Source organism: Salminus brasiliensis, chromosome 1 (genome assembly GCF_030463535.1).
Source record: "Salminus brasiliensis chromosome 1, fSalBra1.hap2, whole genome shotgun sequence".
Lineage (NCBI taxonomy): Eukaryota > Metazoa > Chordata > Actinopteri > Characiformes > Bryconidae > Salminus > Salminus brasiliensis.
Window position 1 is genome coordinate 11,044,449 of NC_132878.1, and position 17,945 is coordinate 11,062,393.

At 41.1% G+C, this 17,945-nt stretch overlaps 2 protein-coding genes across 8 annotated transcripts in view; one reads left to right on the forward strand and one right to left on the reverse strand.

Annotated features, from left to right (window-relative positions):
• The window catches only part of pkn3 (protein kinase N3), a 34,585-nt gene extending 25,152 nt beyond the window's left edge, over nt 1-9,433 (forward strand). For all 4 annotated transcript variants that reach the window (XM_072665331.1, XM_072665259.1, XM_072665353.1 and 1 more), the window contains 14 exons: nt 749-892; nt 1,029-1,104; nt 1,762-1,978; nt 2,527-2,629; nt 2,733-2,794; nt 3,701-3,770; nt 4,001-4,092; nt 4,811-4,987; nt 5,714-5,776; nt 5,867-5,943; nt 6,193-6,335; nt 6,582-6,689; nt 7,012-7,092; nt 7,479-9,433. In XM_072665331.1, coding sequence (XP_072521432.1) covers nt 749-892; nt 1,029-1,104; nt 1,762-1,978; nt 2,527-2,629; nt 2,733-2,794; nt 3,701-3,770; nt 4,001-4,092; nt 4,811-4,987; nt 5,714-5,776; nt 5,867-5,943; nt 6,193-6,335; nt 6,582-6,689; nt 7,012-7,092; nt 7,479-7,679 — 1,614 coding nt within the window. In that variant the 3' untranslated portion in view covers nt 7,680-9,433. The remainder of the gene's footprint in view (nt 1-748; nt 893-1,028; nt 1,105-1,761; nt 1,979-2,526; nt 2,630-2,732; nt 2,795-3,700; nt 3,771-4,000; nt 4,093-4,810; nt 4,988-5,713; nt 5,777-5,866; nt 5,944-6,192; nt 6,336-6,581; nt 6,690-7,011; nt 7,093-7,478) is intronic.
• Nucleotides 9,431-16,885, reverse strand: zdhhc12b (zDHHC palmitoyltransferase 12b). 4 transcript variants are annotated; one of them, XM_072665627.1, is made up of 5 exons: nt 16,444-16,885; nt 13,752-13,891; nt 13,544-13,633; nt 13,293-13,459; nt 9,431-11,486 (listed from the first exon to the last, which is right to left on the reverse strand). In XM_072665627.1, the coding sequence occupies exons 1-5, from the start codon at nt 16,538-16,540 to the stop codon at nt 11,171-11,173; spliced, it is 810 nt and encodes a 269-aa protein (XP_072521728.1). In that variant the 5' UTR covers nt 16,541-16,885; the 3' UTR covers nt 9,431-11,170. The 4 variants fall into 4 exon arrangements, with proteins under 4 accessions (XP_072521728.1, XP_072521804.1, XP_072521557.1 ...); XM_072665703.1 differs by lacking the exon at nt 16,444-16,885 and adding an exon at nt 14,725-14,793; XM_072665456.1 differs by lacking the exons at nt 9,431-11,486; nt 13,293-13,459; nt 13,544-13,633 and adding an exon at nt 14,725-16,232 and having other exon boundaries at nt 13,817-13,891.
• Between the last annotated feature and the right edge of the window lie 1,060 nt (nt 16,886-17,945).

The following is a 17,945-nucleotide window of genomic DNA, read 5'->3' on the forward strand; positions in this document are numbered from 1 at the left end:
TAATGTTGATCTGAGGGTGAATACCTGAAGTGTAGGCCCCTGTACAGGGTTAATAGATGAGCCTTATTGTCAGAGGTGCTGAGAATCATCAGACAACTACAAATTCTTGTTGCTATTAGACTGTTGGCAGCTAGTGATGTTTGTCTGCAGACTTTCATTTGCCTTCATCAACACGGATTTGCTAGCAAAGTGCAGTCAGCCTATCCAAGCCTCCCACTCTCTAACTGTAATCCATAACTAATCCCTCAACATCACTCTAATCTTTTGCTCGCCTCAGAGGCCAAGTACGACGCCTGAGTCCTGGCCAAGGCTGCCTTCAGTTCTGATTCCCAGAGCCAGTCTTTTGAAGGTCAGCCTCAAGCTGATTCAGGAGTATCTGCTCAAAATGAGAACATGACTTTCTATCGGATGTGGAGATGTTAGAGATGTTGTACAAGTCTAGCCCACTGGAGCAAATACTTTAATATTGCATGCTCCTAGCAGCTTCTTGTCTATGTGTTTGTATGTACACATATTGATGTACTAATGCATTCTTCTTGTGAATATGTACTGGGAAGCCCTTTATAAATGAATAAATGTTTGTTGTATTGTATAGTGTACAGTTTTAAGAATTATTATTATTATTATTATTTGTTGCAATAGTTCTTTGTTGAATTTATGTGTGTCTATGTTTTATAAGTGTGACAAACAAAATACAAATGGGGCCAAATCATCTTTTTATTCAAATAAGTCTATTTGGCTTTGCTAGTCTCGGGAATTGGAGATTGGAGTGTACTGGCGAGACTGGAGGGCCTTGTGCGCCATAAAGTTCCTTCGTCTGGAGGACTTCTTGGATAACCAGCGGCATGGCATGTGCCTTTACCTGGAGCCACAAGGCACTCTGTTCACTGAGGTAGTAGCACATTGCAGCTGTATATCAAAGCCTGGGTGAATTTCAAATATGTCTAGTCATGTGTTCATCATCAGAATGGCCATTATTAGCTTTAGAAAATGTATGTTATTTGTGGTATTTGTTGATTTAACTGCAGGTGAGATTCATCAACCCTGTTATTGAGCGGCATCCGAAACTGCAGAGACAAAAACGCATATTTCCCAAAGAGAAAGGTACATAAACAAAAACAAAATTCTACTTATATGTGCAGCTGTGAAAGCATGGGTTAAATATCTACCTAATCTCGTCAAGATAAGATAAATGCTTGGTTGAAGTATGCAGAAATGCTTAGCCAAAAGCTAATCTAGCATTTAGCCTCACTACCACTTATTTCTTGATATTGCTGGTTATTAATGAACTGTACTACAAAGTGTACTAACCAGTGACCGTAAGATGCATGGGCGTCTCAAAAGTGAAGCAACCTGTTGTTGATGTAAAATTGACAGTGTGATCTAATTATTTGTTAGCCAGCCAGCTAATGTTAGATCAGTTAGACAGGCTGGACTCTGTAGCATTTGTACCCTTTCTCTGCCAATGCTCTCGAAAAATTAATTTTCTGGTCTGGACTGAGTCCAAGTACTGTTTTTTTTAGTTGTCACTGGTGTGTGCTGACTCTCTGTGTGGGAGAAGGGGACCAGTCTACCAAATGAGTCTGGTTCCGCCTCTGGTCTCTACTGACTCAGGTTGCAAATTTGACAACATGGCGGACAATTTTGGCTTTATTTCTATGGAACCATGTTTTTTTATGTTCATTGGTACAAACATATAGGCTGTTACAGAGCATCACAACAAATATGGACCTCTTGTTTAATTTCTTTTTTTATTTGTAGGTAAAAACTTCTTGCGGGCAGCACAAATGAATATGAACTTTGCCACATGGGGGCGCCTGATGATGAGTGTGTTGCCACCATGCAGCAGCACCATCACGGCCATGAGCCCACCGCTTGCTGCTTCCGACCTGCCATCCCCACCACTGCCTACTGGACCTGACCTTACCTCCCCACCCTCTGCTAAGAAAACTACGACATCCACGCCTCCTCCTTCAGAGTAAGACCTGTCCCTGTTTTTAAATTTCTGGGGTTAGGATAAGCAGTGTCAAGGTGGAGCTCCACTGGTCTCAGAACTAGACCTATTAGTCATTTTGGTCTGGTCCAGTTTTCATTGTGTTTTTTTTTTTTTTTTTTTTTTTTTTTTACAGTGTACTATTAACTGTCTTCAATGTGTGTGATCATACTAGTCTGTCTAAAATATCAGGGGAATATTGATTGAGATGGTGGTGACTAGGCTTTTTGTATCAAAATTAATTTTAGAGGTTGTGATTTTGGGGCTTAACAGTTTGCCTGGCAAACACTGGAAATGTTTTACCTTTTTATTTATTTATTTATTTTTTATTATTATAATCTAAGCCAAAACCAATCAGTGTAAAACATAATTTGAGCTTTGAAGAATCATACTTCTTAGATACTGAACTGAATGTTGACCTCAATCCTCTTAAGATGTTTTAGAGTTTGGAACCACAACCAAGAAATATCTGAATAACCTTCAGTCTTTCCGTTTTTGTTTGAGTGATTGGCTTTTATGCTTGCTGCCTATAGAGACTCTGCAGTCGTCAAACTGAACTTCAGTGAGGAGCGTCCTCCCAAACCCCCGCGGCTCTACTTGACAAAGACCCCCTCATCAGACAGCCCAGTGTCCATGGTAGACCCACAAACACAGCAGATGTAGAAATACACAACTGTTGTACTAATTAGTTCTGGATTAGAGTTACTATTCATTACTATCTTCTGTTCTTCTCATGTAGCTCTCCAAAGGACCGTCTCCAGAAGGTCCTAAAGGCAGAGCTGGACAGCACTGTGCTCTTAAGTAAGTGAGCTGCCATCAGCATCTGTAAAACTGTTTAAATCCTGAGTCAAGTGTGTTTAGCCCGTCTGTCACTCTGTCTGACACGTTCACACTTTCCACACTCATTGATGTTTTCCACCTGACCACACAATGTCTTTCTCCCATCTTTTACAGGGTGTCTGCAGGTCTTTGAAATGTCCAGTGTTTAATTGAAAGCCCTGCAAATTGTCTTCCTACAATTTGTGTGGTTCTTAGGCCACAAAATGCTTGTTAGATTTTACATTTTTTGAGCCAAGTGATCCCTATGGTGAAAACAATTTGTACTTGGCTTTACCAGCTGTGTGTAAATACAAATAAATTGGGGATGGTTCAAATTCCAAAACACTAGGTAGACTCCATAAATAAGTAAATGAAGATGCTCTGTTTTTCCATATGTTTGTGCGCACCCCTTCTAAGTTGCTCCCATTGCTGGCACATATGTGCAAATGCATGCACACACCGCTTGTCTAGTCCCTGTAGAGAAGTTTTGCCATTAGAATAAGACTCTCTGGAGCAGATAAACAAAATCCTATTGGTTCACCATGCCTAATGGCAAGGTGTGGGCTACAGGGGTATAAAGCCCCACCAGCATTGATTTGTGGAACTGTGCTCTCTGGAATGATGGTGCTCCATCTCATATGTCTGGGATGAGTTGGGGTGGTGATAATCCAACATCCTGTCCCTGAAGGAAATCAGATCCTCACAGCCTTATCTGTAGAGACAGTTACTCCAGCAGGATAACTTTTTTTTTTTTTTCTTGATTCTTGATTTTGGAAGAAGCAATGAATAAGCATTAGTTAGTAGTTCTAAAACCTTAACCATTTTCCCATTTTATTCTAGTCTGTTGATGATTTCTTTTGCTTATGTATTTGTTTGCTTATCTTTCAGGAGAAATGGGGGGCTGCAGATAGAGGATTTCAACTGCATCTCTGTCCTTGGAAGAGGCCACTTTGGAAAGGTAGAATTCTAGCCCTCCCTTTTCAGTGTGAGGACTGCAGATCCTCTCTGGTGATGCCACAGACATCTGTGTTCAGAGAGCATCATGACTTCCAGAGAGCATCATGACTTCCCCCATCTCCTAGCACAATGATGCCAGTGCAGGCGTCTCTTAGTCAATGTAACAGAACTGGCAGTTGGCATTCTCCCCCAAACCTTTGCTATAGTGTCTGTCCATCTGTCCTTCTGCAGGTGCTGCTAGCAGAGCACAAGAGCACAGGGAAAATGTATGCCATTAAAGCCCTGAAGAAAGGAGATGTGGTGACTCGTGATGAAGTTGACAGGTGAATTGTGGTCTCTTTAGTTATTGTCTGGAGAATGCTTTGACTAAAAATACTAAGGTTGCCAGTAAATGCCAATGGGAGTGGGTGACCAGTCATTATTGATTTGTAGGTTGATTATATTTTTAGTTTACATATTGATAATGAAACTGGAATTCCCAATGATCTTGATTAATGATCATTAATTAATATCAGTTTTGAAATAAGAAACCGTAACCACACTTTTTTGTTTCTAATAATGCCATGCATACACTATACTATTTTGGTGGCTGCTGTAGGGTAGTAGGTAACTACATCACATTCACCGTAGCAGACTAGGAGAGATTGGTTTGCGGGATCACTTGATGTCAGGGTCTTCCAGTGGGATCATAGTCCCACTCAAATCAAATCCAACAGAGGAAACAAACAATTCTCACTCCAAAAAAAAATATTCTTGTTCTTAGACAGTCAATAGTACAATGCAATCAAAAGCATGAACATATTTATATAAGTTAACAGCGCTTTAAAACTAGCTACAGCTGCATGTAGCTAAAAGCCGCACACATAATGGCACAAATCTAGTATGTAGGTATGTTAAAACAGTCTAATGGTTTAACAAATTATTTCCCACCTGGTTTGAAAAGATGAATCTCAAATTATATCATTTATGCCTAATTGTAAATAGAATTTATCTGCATGTTGTGTTTTTTTTTATTGATATTGTTGGCATGTTTTCCACCAGTTTGATGTGCGAGAAGAGGATATTTGAGACCATTAATGCGTCCAGTCACCCGTTTCTGGTGAATTTGCATGGTTGCTTCCAGACATGTGACCACGTGTGCTTTGTTATGGAGTACTCGCCTGGGGGAGACTTGATGACCCACATACACACCAGCATCTTCACTGAGCGTCAGACCCGGTACACAATTTCTTGCATGCACGTGTGCACACACTGTCTTTTTTTTATTTTATTTTTTATTTTTTTTTATGAATGCATCTTGAAATGCTGTTCTTACATCTGTATAAATGAACACACTGCTTAATGCACAAGGCTTGTATTTGTATATGCTCACTATTATACAATAAATTGCACACAAAAAAGGGGGAGGTTGTTTAGGGTTCTTTAGTAAATGCATTGGTTTTGTTTAGAACCTTGCCATTCAAAAAAAACATTTGACTACTTAGGTGGTTAATTGTTTGATTATTGGCTCTTCAGTTAATTTCATTTGGCTGCAAAGCATTCTTGTAGAGATCTGCTGACCAGAGGAACCAAGACTCAAAAGGGAAATCCATCCTCTGGATAACATGATGTCCCAACAGATAACAAAAAGAGCAGTAAAACAAATGATGAGAGGATGTTAAATAATAGAGGACTGTTCCTATGCTGTGAACAAATGCAAGGTCCTGAAGAAGAACCGCATCGAAGCAGATTTTGTTTTTGTTAAACAACAAGTGGTTCTAGCTCTGATGTTGCAAGTGATGGAATCATTATTCAGGACCCTTTTAGAATATACTAATATTTACCTTTTTATCCTTGAAAACACATCCTGCACCAAGCCACAAAATATATAAAATATGTAACTGAATATTGTTTCTGCATGTGTGTATCCAAGCTGATTCGATGCTTCATTTGTGTTCTGGACAGGTTTTATGCTGCCTGTGTGCTTCTGGGTCTTGAGTTTCTGCATCAGAACAAAATAGTTTATCGGTAAAGATTCTTTCTTTTTTTTTTTCTTCAATTATCTGAACCCCCAACCTTAAAGTGTGTGCTGAATTCTGTTCAATTGTTTTTTAACAGAGACTTAAAGTTGGACAATCTGTTAATGGATGCTGATGGCTTTGTGCGAATAGCAGATTTTGGACTTTGCAAAGAAGGTAATGTCATAATATTAATGGTATTTACATGTCCCAGATTCTTATTTATATTTACACTATATTGCCAAATGTATTAGTGTATATGTGTCACATAAGTCATCAATTTGTAAGTAGTTCTATAGCTTGTGTCAGAATATCACTATGAATTTACCAATAAAAATGCTCCTGAATTACATGAAATAAAATCTTTATATTTATGCTGTTTTGGAAATGAGTGACTGTGCGGAAATATTGTTTGTTTATAATCAGGTATGGGATATGGTGATCGTACTTCCACATTTTGTGGCACTCCAGAGTTCCTGGCCCCTGAGGTTTTGACAGATAGCACCTACACACGTGCTGTTGACTGGTGGGGCCTCGGAGTGCTTATTTATGAGATGTTGGTGGGAGAGGTTTGTGTCCCTTCTTTCTTTTTTCTTGTTTATTCAACATGCTTAACTTAAACAAAGCAAATATGTTTCTGGCAATACATTCAGTGTAATTTGTAGTGTGATCTGTTTGGTAATGTATGTATATAGTCTTAATGTTGATCATTATAAAATAGTTTAGAATTGTTGTAGGAACAGAAAAATCTTCTACCAGTATCATATGATGATGATGATGATGATGACCTGTTTTTGTGTCCCTTTGTTTCTTAGTCTCCATTCCCTGGAGATGATGAGGAGGAAGTGTTTGACAGCATAGTGAATGATGAGGTGCGATACCCCAGGTTTCTCTCCCCAGAGTCAGTCTCAATCATCCAGAAGGTAACTCTGCACACATACCATTTACTTTTCCATAGCATCATAAGTGCAAAAGCTAAGGGTGAACTTCACAGGCCAGTGTGTTTTCTCATGCGCTGCTGCGTTGTTCAGTTCTCCTGTATATTACATAGGGACTGTTTGGTTTATATGCTCATCTTCAAGAGCAAAAAAGTGAAAAAGTAAAAATGACAGTTGTGCTTTACAGAATCTATCTTTATCTATAGAAATTGTTGAACACAGTATTGTCTCTGAAGATGCTGATGCAAGCACAATATTCTGCAAGTTCATGTGTTCAGTGACATTTTTCTCCACCCTGTTTCCACAGTTGCTGCAGAAAAACCCAGAGAAAAGACTGGGAGCTGGAGAGCAGGATGCTAATGAAGTGAAAAGGCACAGGTTCTTTCAGGTGACTGTCTTTATCTTTTTAGCATTATTTCTTAGATAGATTTGGAAAAACAGTCCGGGCTTGATTTTGAAGGAGAATGCAAGTGTATGCTATAGTCTGGTCAAACAAGATACACTAATTAAAAAAAAACAAAAAACATTTCAACATTTCTGGGTGGTCCAGCAGACGTACTGTGATCAGAGGATTGCTGGTTCAAATCCTTTTAAGCCAAGTGTTGTGTTATAAAGATGTTACATGGTGTATAAGCATATTTTATGAGGTATGTGTGCAGTTACCCTTCATATAAACTGAATGTTTTTATTATTATTATTATTATTAATACTAAGAGAAACTGAGGGGTGAGTGCCTGTATTGAATATTGACTGTTTGTTGGTAACTGCCCACAGGGAGTGGATTGGGAAGCCCTTCTAGCAAAGCGAGTCAAACCCCCATTCCTGCCCACCATCAAAGCCGCTGGGGATGTGAGCAATTTTGATGAGGAGTTCACGCGCCTCAAGCCGGTGCTCACCCCGCCGCAGACGCCCTTTTTCCTCGCGGCAGAGCAGCAGGAGATCTTTGCAGACTTTGACTTCTCCTTGCTGCACTGAATGCCTGGGACCGGGAAGAGAAGTGGTTGTGACATATTGAGGCTCTGTCCCTATCCCACTTGTTTTCTCTCTCTCTCTCTCTCTCGCTCTCTCGCGCTCTCTCTCGCGTTCTCTTACTCTCTTACCTACCTATGCAGCCAAACCAAGTGAAGCTGGCTCACCGTCCCCTTTTAAAGTCGCTGTGAGCTTTCCTGCAACTTGAGTTCCTTCCAAAGCCAACAGAGACCTCTGGAGCAGTGTTGCAGTGTGACTTGTGTGTTACCAGAACACTGCTGCTCTGTCTCAAGAATAGAGGACCTGTCATCACTGTGAGTAAGCCAAGCTTTTACCTGCCCTGTGTTGCTCCTGATTGGTTGGTACGTGTGGGTGTGTGGTTTACTTTTTTTTTTTTTTCAGCCTCTACGTCTTGTACTGTTACTTGTCACATTTATTATTTGTATGAAGTCTCCAGGTTTTTTTCTTTTTCTTTTTCTTTTCCAGTTCAGTGTGCAGTCTGTAGTCTTCCAACTTAGCAGAGCTTTGATGCACACTTGCACTGAACTAAACGGATAATGATTGTGAGAACAGATAATGATTAAGACAGTGTCCTTCCCCTGCATTTTTTAAGGGTATGTACTGTATATGCACCTTGAAATAATGAAACGTTGAGAATGGCTACACACAGATAATGATGGCCAAACACACAAATGACATGGTGGATAGAGTGCTCTGAATTTTAGCTCATAGAAACTCATCTGGGTCGTCTGGATGATGTACGCTGTATCTGTGTCAAAGGTCTGTCTGTCTGTGTGTGTGTGTGTGTAACCGAATACATGTGGAAACGGTGGCTCATGGCTAGTCTCTGAACTGGCTTTGGTCCACGCTGTTCTCCAAAATGAAATGAAAGCAGTGCTGGGCCTGTTGCTGCAGGTAGCGGTTGCCTTCTTTGGTCTGATATAATAATAACATTTAATATTAACAGTAGATGGATACAGCAAAACTGGACCAAGAAAGCAACCTAACCAGCTTATTCAGGACTAAAATTGCTCCACCCTGTCTGTCTGTCGTCTGTGCACCTGCTTACTGTGATAGAGATGATGTATAAAGGTACAATAGGTAACATTTTTGTATTCCTCTTTTAACTTGGATTACTTAAAGTAACCTTTTGTCTTTTGCCTGACCATGGACAGTCATACTCTCTCTCACCTTTTTATATATATATATATATATATATATATATATATATATATATATATATATATATATATATATATATATATAAATAAATATTGCACAGAACAAGTTCTCGACACTGTGTAACACTCCATTTAAGTAAGGCAATGGTCTGTGTTACATATTGTACCTTTAAACCAAATGAAGTAACTGTTCTGTTTTGTCTAGTGTCTCAGCATGGTTGTGTGTATATATTTCCAGTGTAGCTGCACTCATTTTAAAGCAGCTGAAGTGTCTCTGGACACTCAACTGTAACATGCTGTAATCTAAACAAATTCTATAGTGTTTGTCTATATTTACACTGCATTTGGGTCATCAGACTGTCATTTATTATTATTATTATTATTATTATTATAGTTAGGACGCAATGGTTTACTACTGATACGTTATACTGTGAGCAAAACAAGAAGAAAAAGAATGGAAGAAACGCTGAAGAAGTATTTAAATGAGACTTTCCCTTTATACATGCCAAATGAAGGAACAAAAAAAGATCTAATGGAAGGGGATGAATGTATTTTCACAAATAAAATACAATATGACCATGTTTGTTCCGTTTATTGAATACTGACATTATTATTATTATTATTATAGGTTAATCCTTTCAGACATGAATTGATACAGCATTGCATGTCACGGACACATTGCATAACAACTTTTGATCAAAGCGGCGTAAGTCTATTGGAGTTCAGCACATACTGATACACATATAAAAGAAACGCTCACATCGTATGGAAGCGATTCTGATAGTAGAAATGAACAGTTATTGCTTTACCTTTTGTAGATTTCCTTATATTGCACAGAAAAGACATTCTAATTATTGTATCTAGAAGGGATCACACATCAGTACAGACTGTATTGCACTCGTTTAACAAGCAAAACAACATTCCTATGGTACAAAATAAGCTGAAAAGGAAATGGTCAGAATAATCGCACATGCACCATTTTGTTTCCATAAAACAACCATTGATATGTTGAAGTAAAAGGAAAGGCCAAGTTTATACAAAAGTTTAAGCTTATTTTCACTGTTTCTGAGCTTTAGTAAAGTCTGAACACTTATCTGGTCCTGCAGTCCTGCTTACTGAATTATAAAATACTTTAAATGATTGATTTCTCATATTTCCTTTTACTATAATCATTTTAATGTGCTTAATGAAGAGCAACAGAAGTGAAACACTGTATAAAGTACTCAATCCAAAAAAGTATAAAACCTTAAAACAGCACGTTGTCTAACCCTGTTGGGAGGACCTATTGTCTTAAAAAGAAGAAATATCCTGATGTTAAAAAAGCCATTATTTCACATATCAGCAATCTGATCATTTCAGATTTTTAATCAGACCCTGTCATTTCCACCACACTCTTAGAAATAAATGTGCTTTAAATGGTTCTTTTGAGTGATTCCATAGAGACCTTTTAAAAAAAAGGTCTAAAAAGCAATTTAAAGGTTTCTCACACTACAACATTATTCTTTATGCCAACCAAAAGTGGTGGTTTTATGGCATCGCTCAAAGAACCTTTTGTATCACCTTTTGTTTAAGAGTGTAGGTTAAAGTGATTTAGTGCTCTTTACTGTTTCCTGTACTTTACAGAAGCCCCTTTGAGGCATAGAGCGAGACCTATTAAAAAAATAAAAGTTAAGCTTAGAGCTTTGCATTATCAGTCGCCATCAACCTTTATCTTAAATTCAAGCCCAGGCTTTAAGTGTTTCTGAAGGAAACGGCCATAAATATTTGTTACAGCAGATTAATGTAAGAAAGAAGTCGCCTGGTCCTGAATTTCTCGTGTTTTCAAAACGTTCATAATCTCAAACCATTCTGAAACATCACTGTCAGGCAAAAACCTGGTATCTCTAAAAATGGTACATTTACAGGAGAAGGGAAAAAATATTAAAGGAGCATTTCTATTAAGTCATTCACAATGAAACTCTGACACAATGTAAGGAACAGCTGATAGATTTACACTACATGAAAAGTGAACACTTATATTAAGGGAGATATGAGATTTTTGCCTGACAGTTACTATATATAGTTTTTAATTGTGCAAAATAAGCACTACACATCAGACACCTTAAAAACCAGTCATTTCGAACCCCTAGAACGACCTGGCTTTCTAAAACTGACCACACAGAATTCTAACAATAGCGTCCATGCATTTAAGAATCACTGTTGGGAAGGAATGGGTCAATAAAAGGAATGTAGCTGAGGTCAAACTGGAATTCCACCAAAAGCACATTGTTAAAAAGGATTTCCTTGGTTAACTCGCCGTTTAAAAACATTTCTTGTTTAAGTGGGATCGCAGCCTTGCCTGAAGTACACCTGCTCCCACACTACTGTCCCCCAAACGCAGAAGAAGCCCCAGAGGTTGCGTAACGTTCCGCGGTCGAAGGGGTTCTCGTCTGCGCCGCAGTGTTTGAGGTAGGAGATGCGGTGGCGGGACATGAACTCCCATGTGGTGGTGTTGAGGGACACCAGGTAGAGGTGCGAGCCCAGCAGGAGCAGTACCGTCAGAGATAGAACTGCCACCACAGCGGCCGTCGCCAGCAGCACACCGTTCACTTTCAGCCACAGCTGCCATGTAGGAGCGTGACTGAAGCCTGACCTGTGTGTAAAGAAGCAGTTCAAAGCAATAAAGATGAGCATCTTCATAACTGTATTCCTGAAATACACAACCTCCAAATATGATTGTCCTGTTATTTTCACCGTGGAACAACAGCGACTGGGTCATGAATCAAATTTGATCTGCCAAGACACTGGGCGAATAGCAGAGTGGTCACCTTACTGTCTTGTGTTTAGTAGTGTCTAAGCTTAGAGGTATCTTTGAATTTTTAGTCTATTCTAGCTAAACTAGCTGAGGTTTTTCTTGGGTAAATAGCAAAGCACTTTTGTAAGTCATTCTGGATAAGAGCGTCTGCTAAATGCTCTAAATGTAAATGTTGAAAATGTGCTTCTTTAGTTTTGCTCTAAGAAGCGTCTGTAGATAATGAGTAATATAAGTTTAGGCCACCAGTTTTGGTGCCACCGTTCACACACCTGCTTCAAACTGTAAGAAGTAAAGTGACCTCAAACTGTACCAAAGCATATCAAAACGTAGGGATGTGTGGCTCTAAGCATCCTGTTGTTTGTAGACATATGCTACCTTCAAGTCCTTCTTTAAAGTACCCAAGTACACTCCGAAAAATAAAGCTAGACAGAAGAACCACATCTATGGCTAAAGATAAACATAAAGACCAACAATGTGTCTTAGAGGTATCTTTATATTTTTTGCCTATTCAAACTAGCTGAGGTTTTTCTTGGGGAAATGGCAAAGCACTTTTGTAAGTCGCTCTGGATAAGAGCGTCTGCTACATGCCTTAAATGTAAATGTAAATGGGTTTAACAGAGTGTGAGGAACCTTTATTTGATGTCATGGTTCTTTACCAATTCATACTCTTACATGTCTATTACAAACATTGTTAGTCTTTATGTTTATCGATAACCACAGGTGGTGCGCCTTTATTTTTAAGTGTACAATTTCCATTGTGCCATTTCTGTTCAGGTGGTTTTATTGGAAACTAAATGAACTTCCTGGGAACAAAATTTTTCCATGTGTAGATGAAAGTAAGCCGTTAAAAATGAGTGTCATTTTTTATTAATTAATTTTAATTAATTTAAAATATACAACATATTTCTAAAAGTATCCAGACATTCCTCTACTTTAAAGGAATTCCTCCAATTATAAAACATGTCTGTGTAATTAAGTGTTTGAAGTTACTGAAGTCATTGAGTGGTTTGGTATAAAATGCTCTGCTCTGGAGAAACTTGCCACATCAGCATCGATCACAGTGATGGTGAATGAAACTAGAAGCCTCTAACGCAAGCAAGCATACTTGGTGTTCGTGTAACAAGACAAAGAGTTGAGTGTGAGCATTAGGTATCATTACCACATGTGTGGATGAAAGCCATTTAAACAGAAGCTAGATGGCAGTGTTCATGTGTTGCTGCTACATAACTGAAATAAAACCAGTTTAAATACAATTACGAATACAAATGTGGTGTTCATGTCCGCTTATCCTTTTAACCTCTATTAGTATATGCAAATATTTCCTGTAAGAAGCAAAACCCTGTGTAAAAACCCCACATTTGCAAACGTGGGGATTATTGCTTAGTCAAATTACTGGTTTGACAGGCGGTCAATTAATAATAAGCTATGATATGGAATCTCAGTGCCTCTGACTTTTCCAGGACCTCATTTGTATTTCCAGGACATTTGTAGCAACTTTCTCATTTTCCTGGAGTTTCTATGATGAGAAAAAAAGGCTCTAAGGTTTCTAGACTATTTTCTCAGGACAGGTGAAACTTTTGGTGTCTAAAAATGCCAGGATAAGTCAGGATAAATTGTCAGGGCTGTCCAGTGCATAGGACTCACCATGCCATGTGGAGTCCCCATAGCAGAACTATGAGCTGAACGGCCAAGTAAAGGACAAACCAGCGATGGTTCCTCTCCCCGACGCAGTTCTCTATCCAGGGGCAATGGTGATCATAGCGACGCACACAATGCTGACAAGTCTGGCAGTGCTTGGATCTCATCGGTTGCTATGAGGCAAACAAAAATACAACATTACAAAAAGTTACTACATACATGAAGCTGACGAGCTGATGTCTGACTGGTGAACACACCTGCAACAGGCAGTGGCCGCAGCGCCGCAGACGGAGTGTCTTGGTCTGGGGGATCATGTCCTGTTGCTCCTCAGTGAGACCAAGAGTGAACTGAAATGTACAGAAATGGATGACTATTCGGACTCCGCAGAACTAAAGCTTATCATGTGCAGTTTGTTGAGCTGGTACATCAGAATAATAGAGACACGGTGGCCCCTTAAAGCCTCACCTGCAGGTCACAGTCATCGGACAGCACGAAACCAGGGTCCATTAGCGACACTGCAAAGTACAGCAGGACGGAGATCAGGACAAGGAGCACGAAAAGAACGGGCACTAGAAGCTCCCCCGTCTCCTCTTGCTTCCGCAGATCTGTGATGGAAAGTGAGGGTGAGGACAAACCTCAGTATTCCCACAAGAAATTAGCTAGTATCCAGACATCACTCTACTCAGAAGATCATAGTGCCGGTGAATAGAGAGTGGTTAGTGTGGCGCAACAGATAACACCGCTACCTGCCAGTGAGCTACCACACCACATGGGAGACTGGGGTTCAAGTCCTGGCCCCTACACCAATAAGAGTCATTGGGCAAGACTCCTAACACTACACTAGCCCACCTCTGTAATAGGAGTAACCCTGTAAGTCGCTCTGGATAAGAGCATCTGCTAAATGCCTTTAATGTAAATGTTGATGCCTCTTATAGCTCCCTCAAAGGAACCTGTCTCATAAAATAATTATGAGTAAATATTTTGCCTGATGTGTGTGAACTTGCCTAGATATACACCAATGTCTATCTAATACTGACTAAGTCCACCTCGTGCTGCCAAAACAGCCCCGACCCGTCGAGGCATGAACTACACAAGACCTCAGAAGGTGTCATGTGGTATCTGGCACCAAGACCTGTAAGTTGAGAGGAGGGGTCTCCATGGATCCCATCAATGAGCCTTGGGCACCCATGACCCTGTCACTGGTTCCTTCCTTGTGACTTTTGGTAGCTACTGACAGCTGCATACCAGAAACACCCCACAAGACCCGCTTGGACGTGTTCTGACCCAGTCGTCTGGTCATCACAATTCAGATTCTTAAGCCCAGTTCCCCCACATCATCTTCAATAACTGACTGTTCAGTTGCTGCCCGATATACCTCACCGCTTGACAGGTGTCACTATAATGTATGTACACAATTATGGGACTAGGTTTTGGGTACCTAAGCACATTACTGAAAACCATCTGCCATATAACTTCTTCAAGAACGTCTCATGTTGAAGAAGGTAGGGGAGATCTCGTGAGCTAGTTGAGCTGAAGAACAAAGCTTGGTTCCAGGTCTCTTCGGGACGCCCTCAGCCCAGCCGGCACCTAGATGTGTGCACCAGTGCACACACAGCTTGTATAATCTCCACAGGAAAGCCCTCCAGTGGAATGGGCCTAAGATCAGCGGTGTCAGGCCCAGCACTGTCCTCTGGGGGTGGTGGAACTGTGTCCTCTGGGGGTGGTGGAACTGTGTCCTCTGGGGGTGGTGGTGGAACTGTGTCCTCTGTGATGGTGGAACTGTGTCCTCTGGGGGTGATGGTGGAACTGTGTCCTCTGGGGGTGGTGGAACTGTGTCCTCTGTGATGGTGGAACTGTGTCCTCTGGGGGTGATGGTGGAACTGTGTCCTCTGGGGGTGGTGGAACTGTGTCCTCTGTGATGGTGGAACTGTGTCCTCTGGGGGTGATGGTGGAACTGTGTCCTCTGTGGTGGTGGAACTGTGTCCTCTGTGATGGTGGAACTGTGTCCTCTGTGATGGTGGAACTGTGTCCTCTGGGGGTGATGGTGGAACTGTGTCCTCTGTGATGGTGGAACTGTGTCCTCTGGGGGTGATGGTGGAACTGTGTCCTCTGTGATGGTGGAACTGTGTCCTCTGGGGGTGATGGTGGAACTGTGTCCTCTGGGGGTGGTGGAACTGTGTCCTCTGTGATGGTGGAACTGTGTCCTCTGGGGGTGATGGTGGAACTGTGTCCTCTGGGGGTGGTGGAACTGTGTCCTCTGTGATGGTGGAACTGTGTCCTCTGTGATGGTGGAACTGTGTCCTCTGGGGGTGATGGTGGAACTGTGTCCTCTGTGATGGTGGAACTGTGTCCTCTGGGGGTGGTGGTGGAACTGTGTCCTCTGGGGGTGGTGGTGGAACTGTGTCCTCTGGGGGTGATGGTGGAACTGTGTCCTCTGGGGGTGATGGTGGAACTGTGTCCTCTGTGATGGTGGAACTGTGTCCTCTGGGGTGGTGGAACTGTGTCCTCTGGGGGTGGTGGTGGAACTGTGTCCTCTGGGGGTGGTGGTGGAACTGTGTCCTCTGGGGGTGATGGTGGAACTGTGTCCTCTGTGATGGTGGAACTGTGTCCTCTGGGGGTGATGGTGGAACTGTGTCCTCTGGGGGTGGTGGTGGAACTGTGTCCTCTGGGGGTGGTGGTGGAACTGTGTCCTCTGGGGGTGATGGTGGAACTGTGTCCTCTGTGATGGTGGAACTGTGTCCTCTGGGGGTGATGGTGGAACTGTGTCCTCTGGGGGTGATGGAACTGTGTCCTCTGGGGGTGATGGAACTGTGTCCTCTGGGGGTGGTGGTGGAACTGTGTCCTCTGGGGGTGGTGGAACTGTGTCCTCTGGGGGTGGTGGAACTGTGTCCTCTGGGGGTGGTGGAACTCCATTCAACACCTCTGAGATGAGCTGGAGTGGCAAAACTAAACCCCAGCAGTTAGTGACCTCACCAATGCCCTCATAGCTGTATGCAATCAAATCCTCACAGCAATGTTACAACACTTAAGACAGTGTAAAGCCCTCCCAGAGGAGTAGAGGTTGTTATTGCTGTGCATAAATATGCATGTTTCACAGAATTTCAGAAACGTGGACGTGTAAACATAGACACACACACACACACACACACACACTTACCGGTGTCGTGCAGGAAGAGGATGAGCGTTATAACCCATGTCAGGATAACATGAGCGGTTCTTACGAGAAACCCTGAACCGAACACATTTTTGAACATCCTAGCATCCTTAAATATGAGGGTTTACAGGCCTGACCACGCGTCCACGTCGCAGCTCGTCCGCCTAGCCCGCGGGACAGACGGGCACGGACATAGCCTGCTCGCCCGCTGCGCCTGGAGCGTAAAGGCTAGCGTTAGCAGCTAGGTCAGCTAAAACGCTCCAGCTTTAGCACCTGCTCTAAGTGTAACGCTGAGTATTCACTCCTAGGAGTTCTCCGACGCCGGCAGCCCGCTTACCCTCAGGTACAAGAGGGCGGCAGTAACGTTTAAAGTCATGCTGCGCGTCTCGAGCCGCCCGCGCTCCCCCGTTCCGCCGCGCTCGCGCTCTAATAAGCGGCTTGTTGATGTTCCGCTCCGGTCTGCTGCTGCTGTCAGAACGGACGACTCCTATTGGTCGGCGCAGGTAACGTGACCGCCCGGTCACTGATAAGCTGATGTAAACAAACGAAAACCATCATTTATAATTATAAATATTATTATATATTAATATTTTTATTTATATATATATATATATAAATAAGTATATACACTGTATACATTATGAATTATTAAAATATTAATGTATATAATAAAATAACATGTATACGGTATATATGCTTTATGTGGATGATTCTTTAAATTTGGGCTATTTTACCTTTTACCTTTTACCTTAAATTCCCCCACTTTGTTACAATAAGGCATCTAGTCTTCTGGAAAGGCTTTATGCTGTCTTCAGTGTTGTAACAATCTGGTGAGGATTTGATTGCACTCAGCTATGTTTTATGGCATTCTTAAGGTCAGAGTCTGGTGTCAATTAAAATTAGTTTTAGCAAAACATTTAGTTCTAATTATAAACAAGATAAGACTTATTATTCTGGCTTATATAAAATTAAAAGATTTGATATTTACAGGTCCAGTTTATTTTTCAATAGATTCACTTTTCCTTCTTTTCTGTATTCTCTAGAGCTCTCTAAAGATGTCTTACAGGTAATATTGAAAATATTAACGTAAAATTCACTTTTATTTCTACACAGTTAAAAAATAAAAGATAAAACCTGACGATTAAAACCTGTCGTTACCAAGTGTCACTGCCATCACATTCGGTTTCATGACATGTTGTCGTCATTTTCAGGAAAGAGTCTAGGTCACAGATTTCCTAACACTACTCAACAGCTACTATAAACTGCCCTTCAAACATACTTATGTTAAAATAACAAACATTTCATTTTACTTAATGAAGTATTGCTGTAACTGTACAAAGGATGCTAATGACACTGAACAAACCTACTCCATGATCAGGATGACCTGTGGTCCCCGGTCAGTCTTTGTTTCAATGGTTATGACATAAATAAGTATTACCTTAAAAAAATTATAATTAAATAATTAATAATTAATAATAATACAAAAATAATAAAAAAAACCCTCC

Excerpts from the sequence above, each read along its gene's own strand:
- zdhhc12b (XM_072665456.1), bottom strand. The coding sequence starts at position 16,540 with ATGTTCAAAAATGTGTTCGGTTCAGGGTTTCTCGTAAGAACCGCTCAT. Across the intron at positions 16,233-16,443 it reads CCTCTTCCTGCACGACACCG|TTTTGCCACTCCAGCTCATC; the intron begins GTAAGTGTGTGT and ends GCTGGGGTTTAG.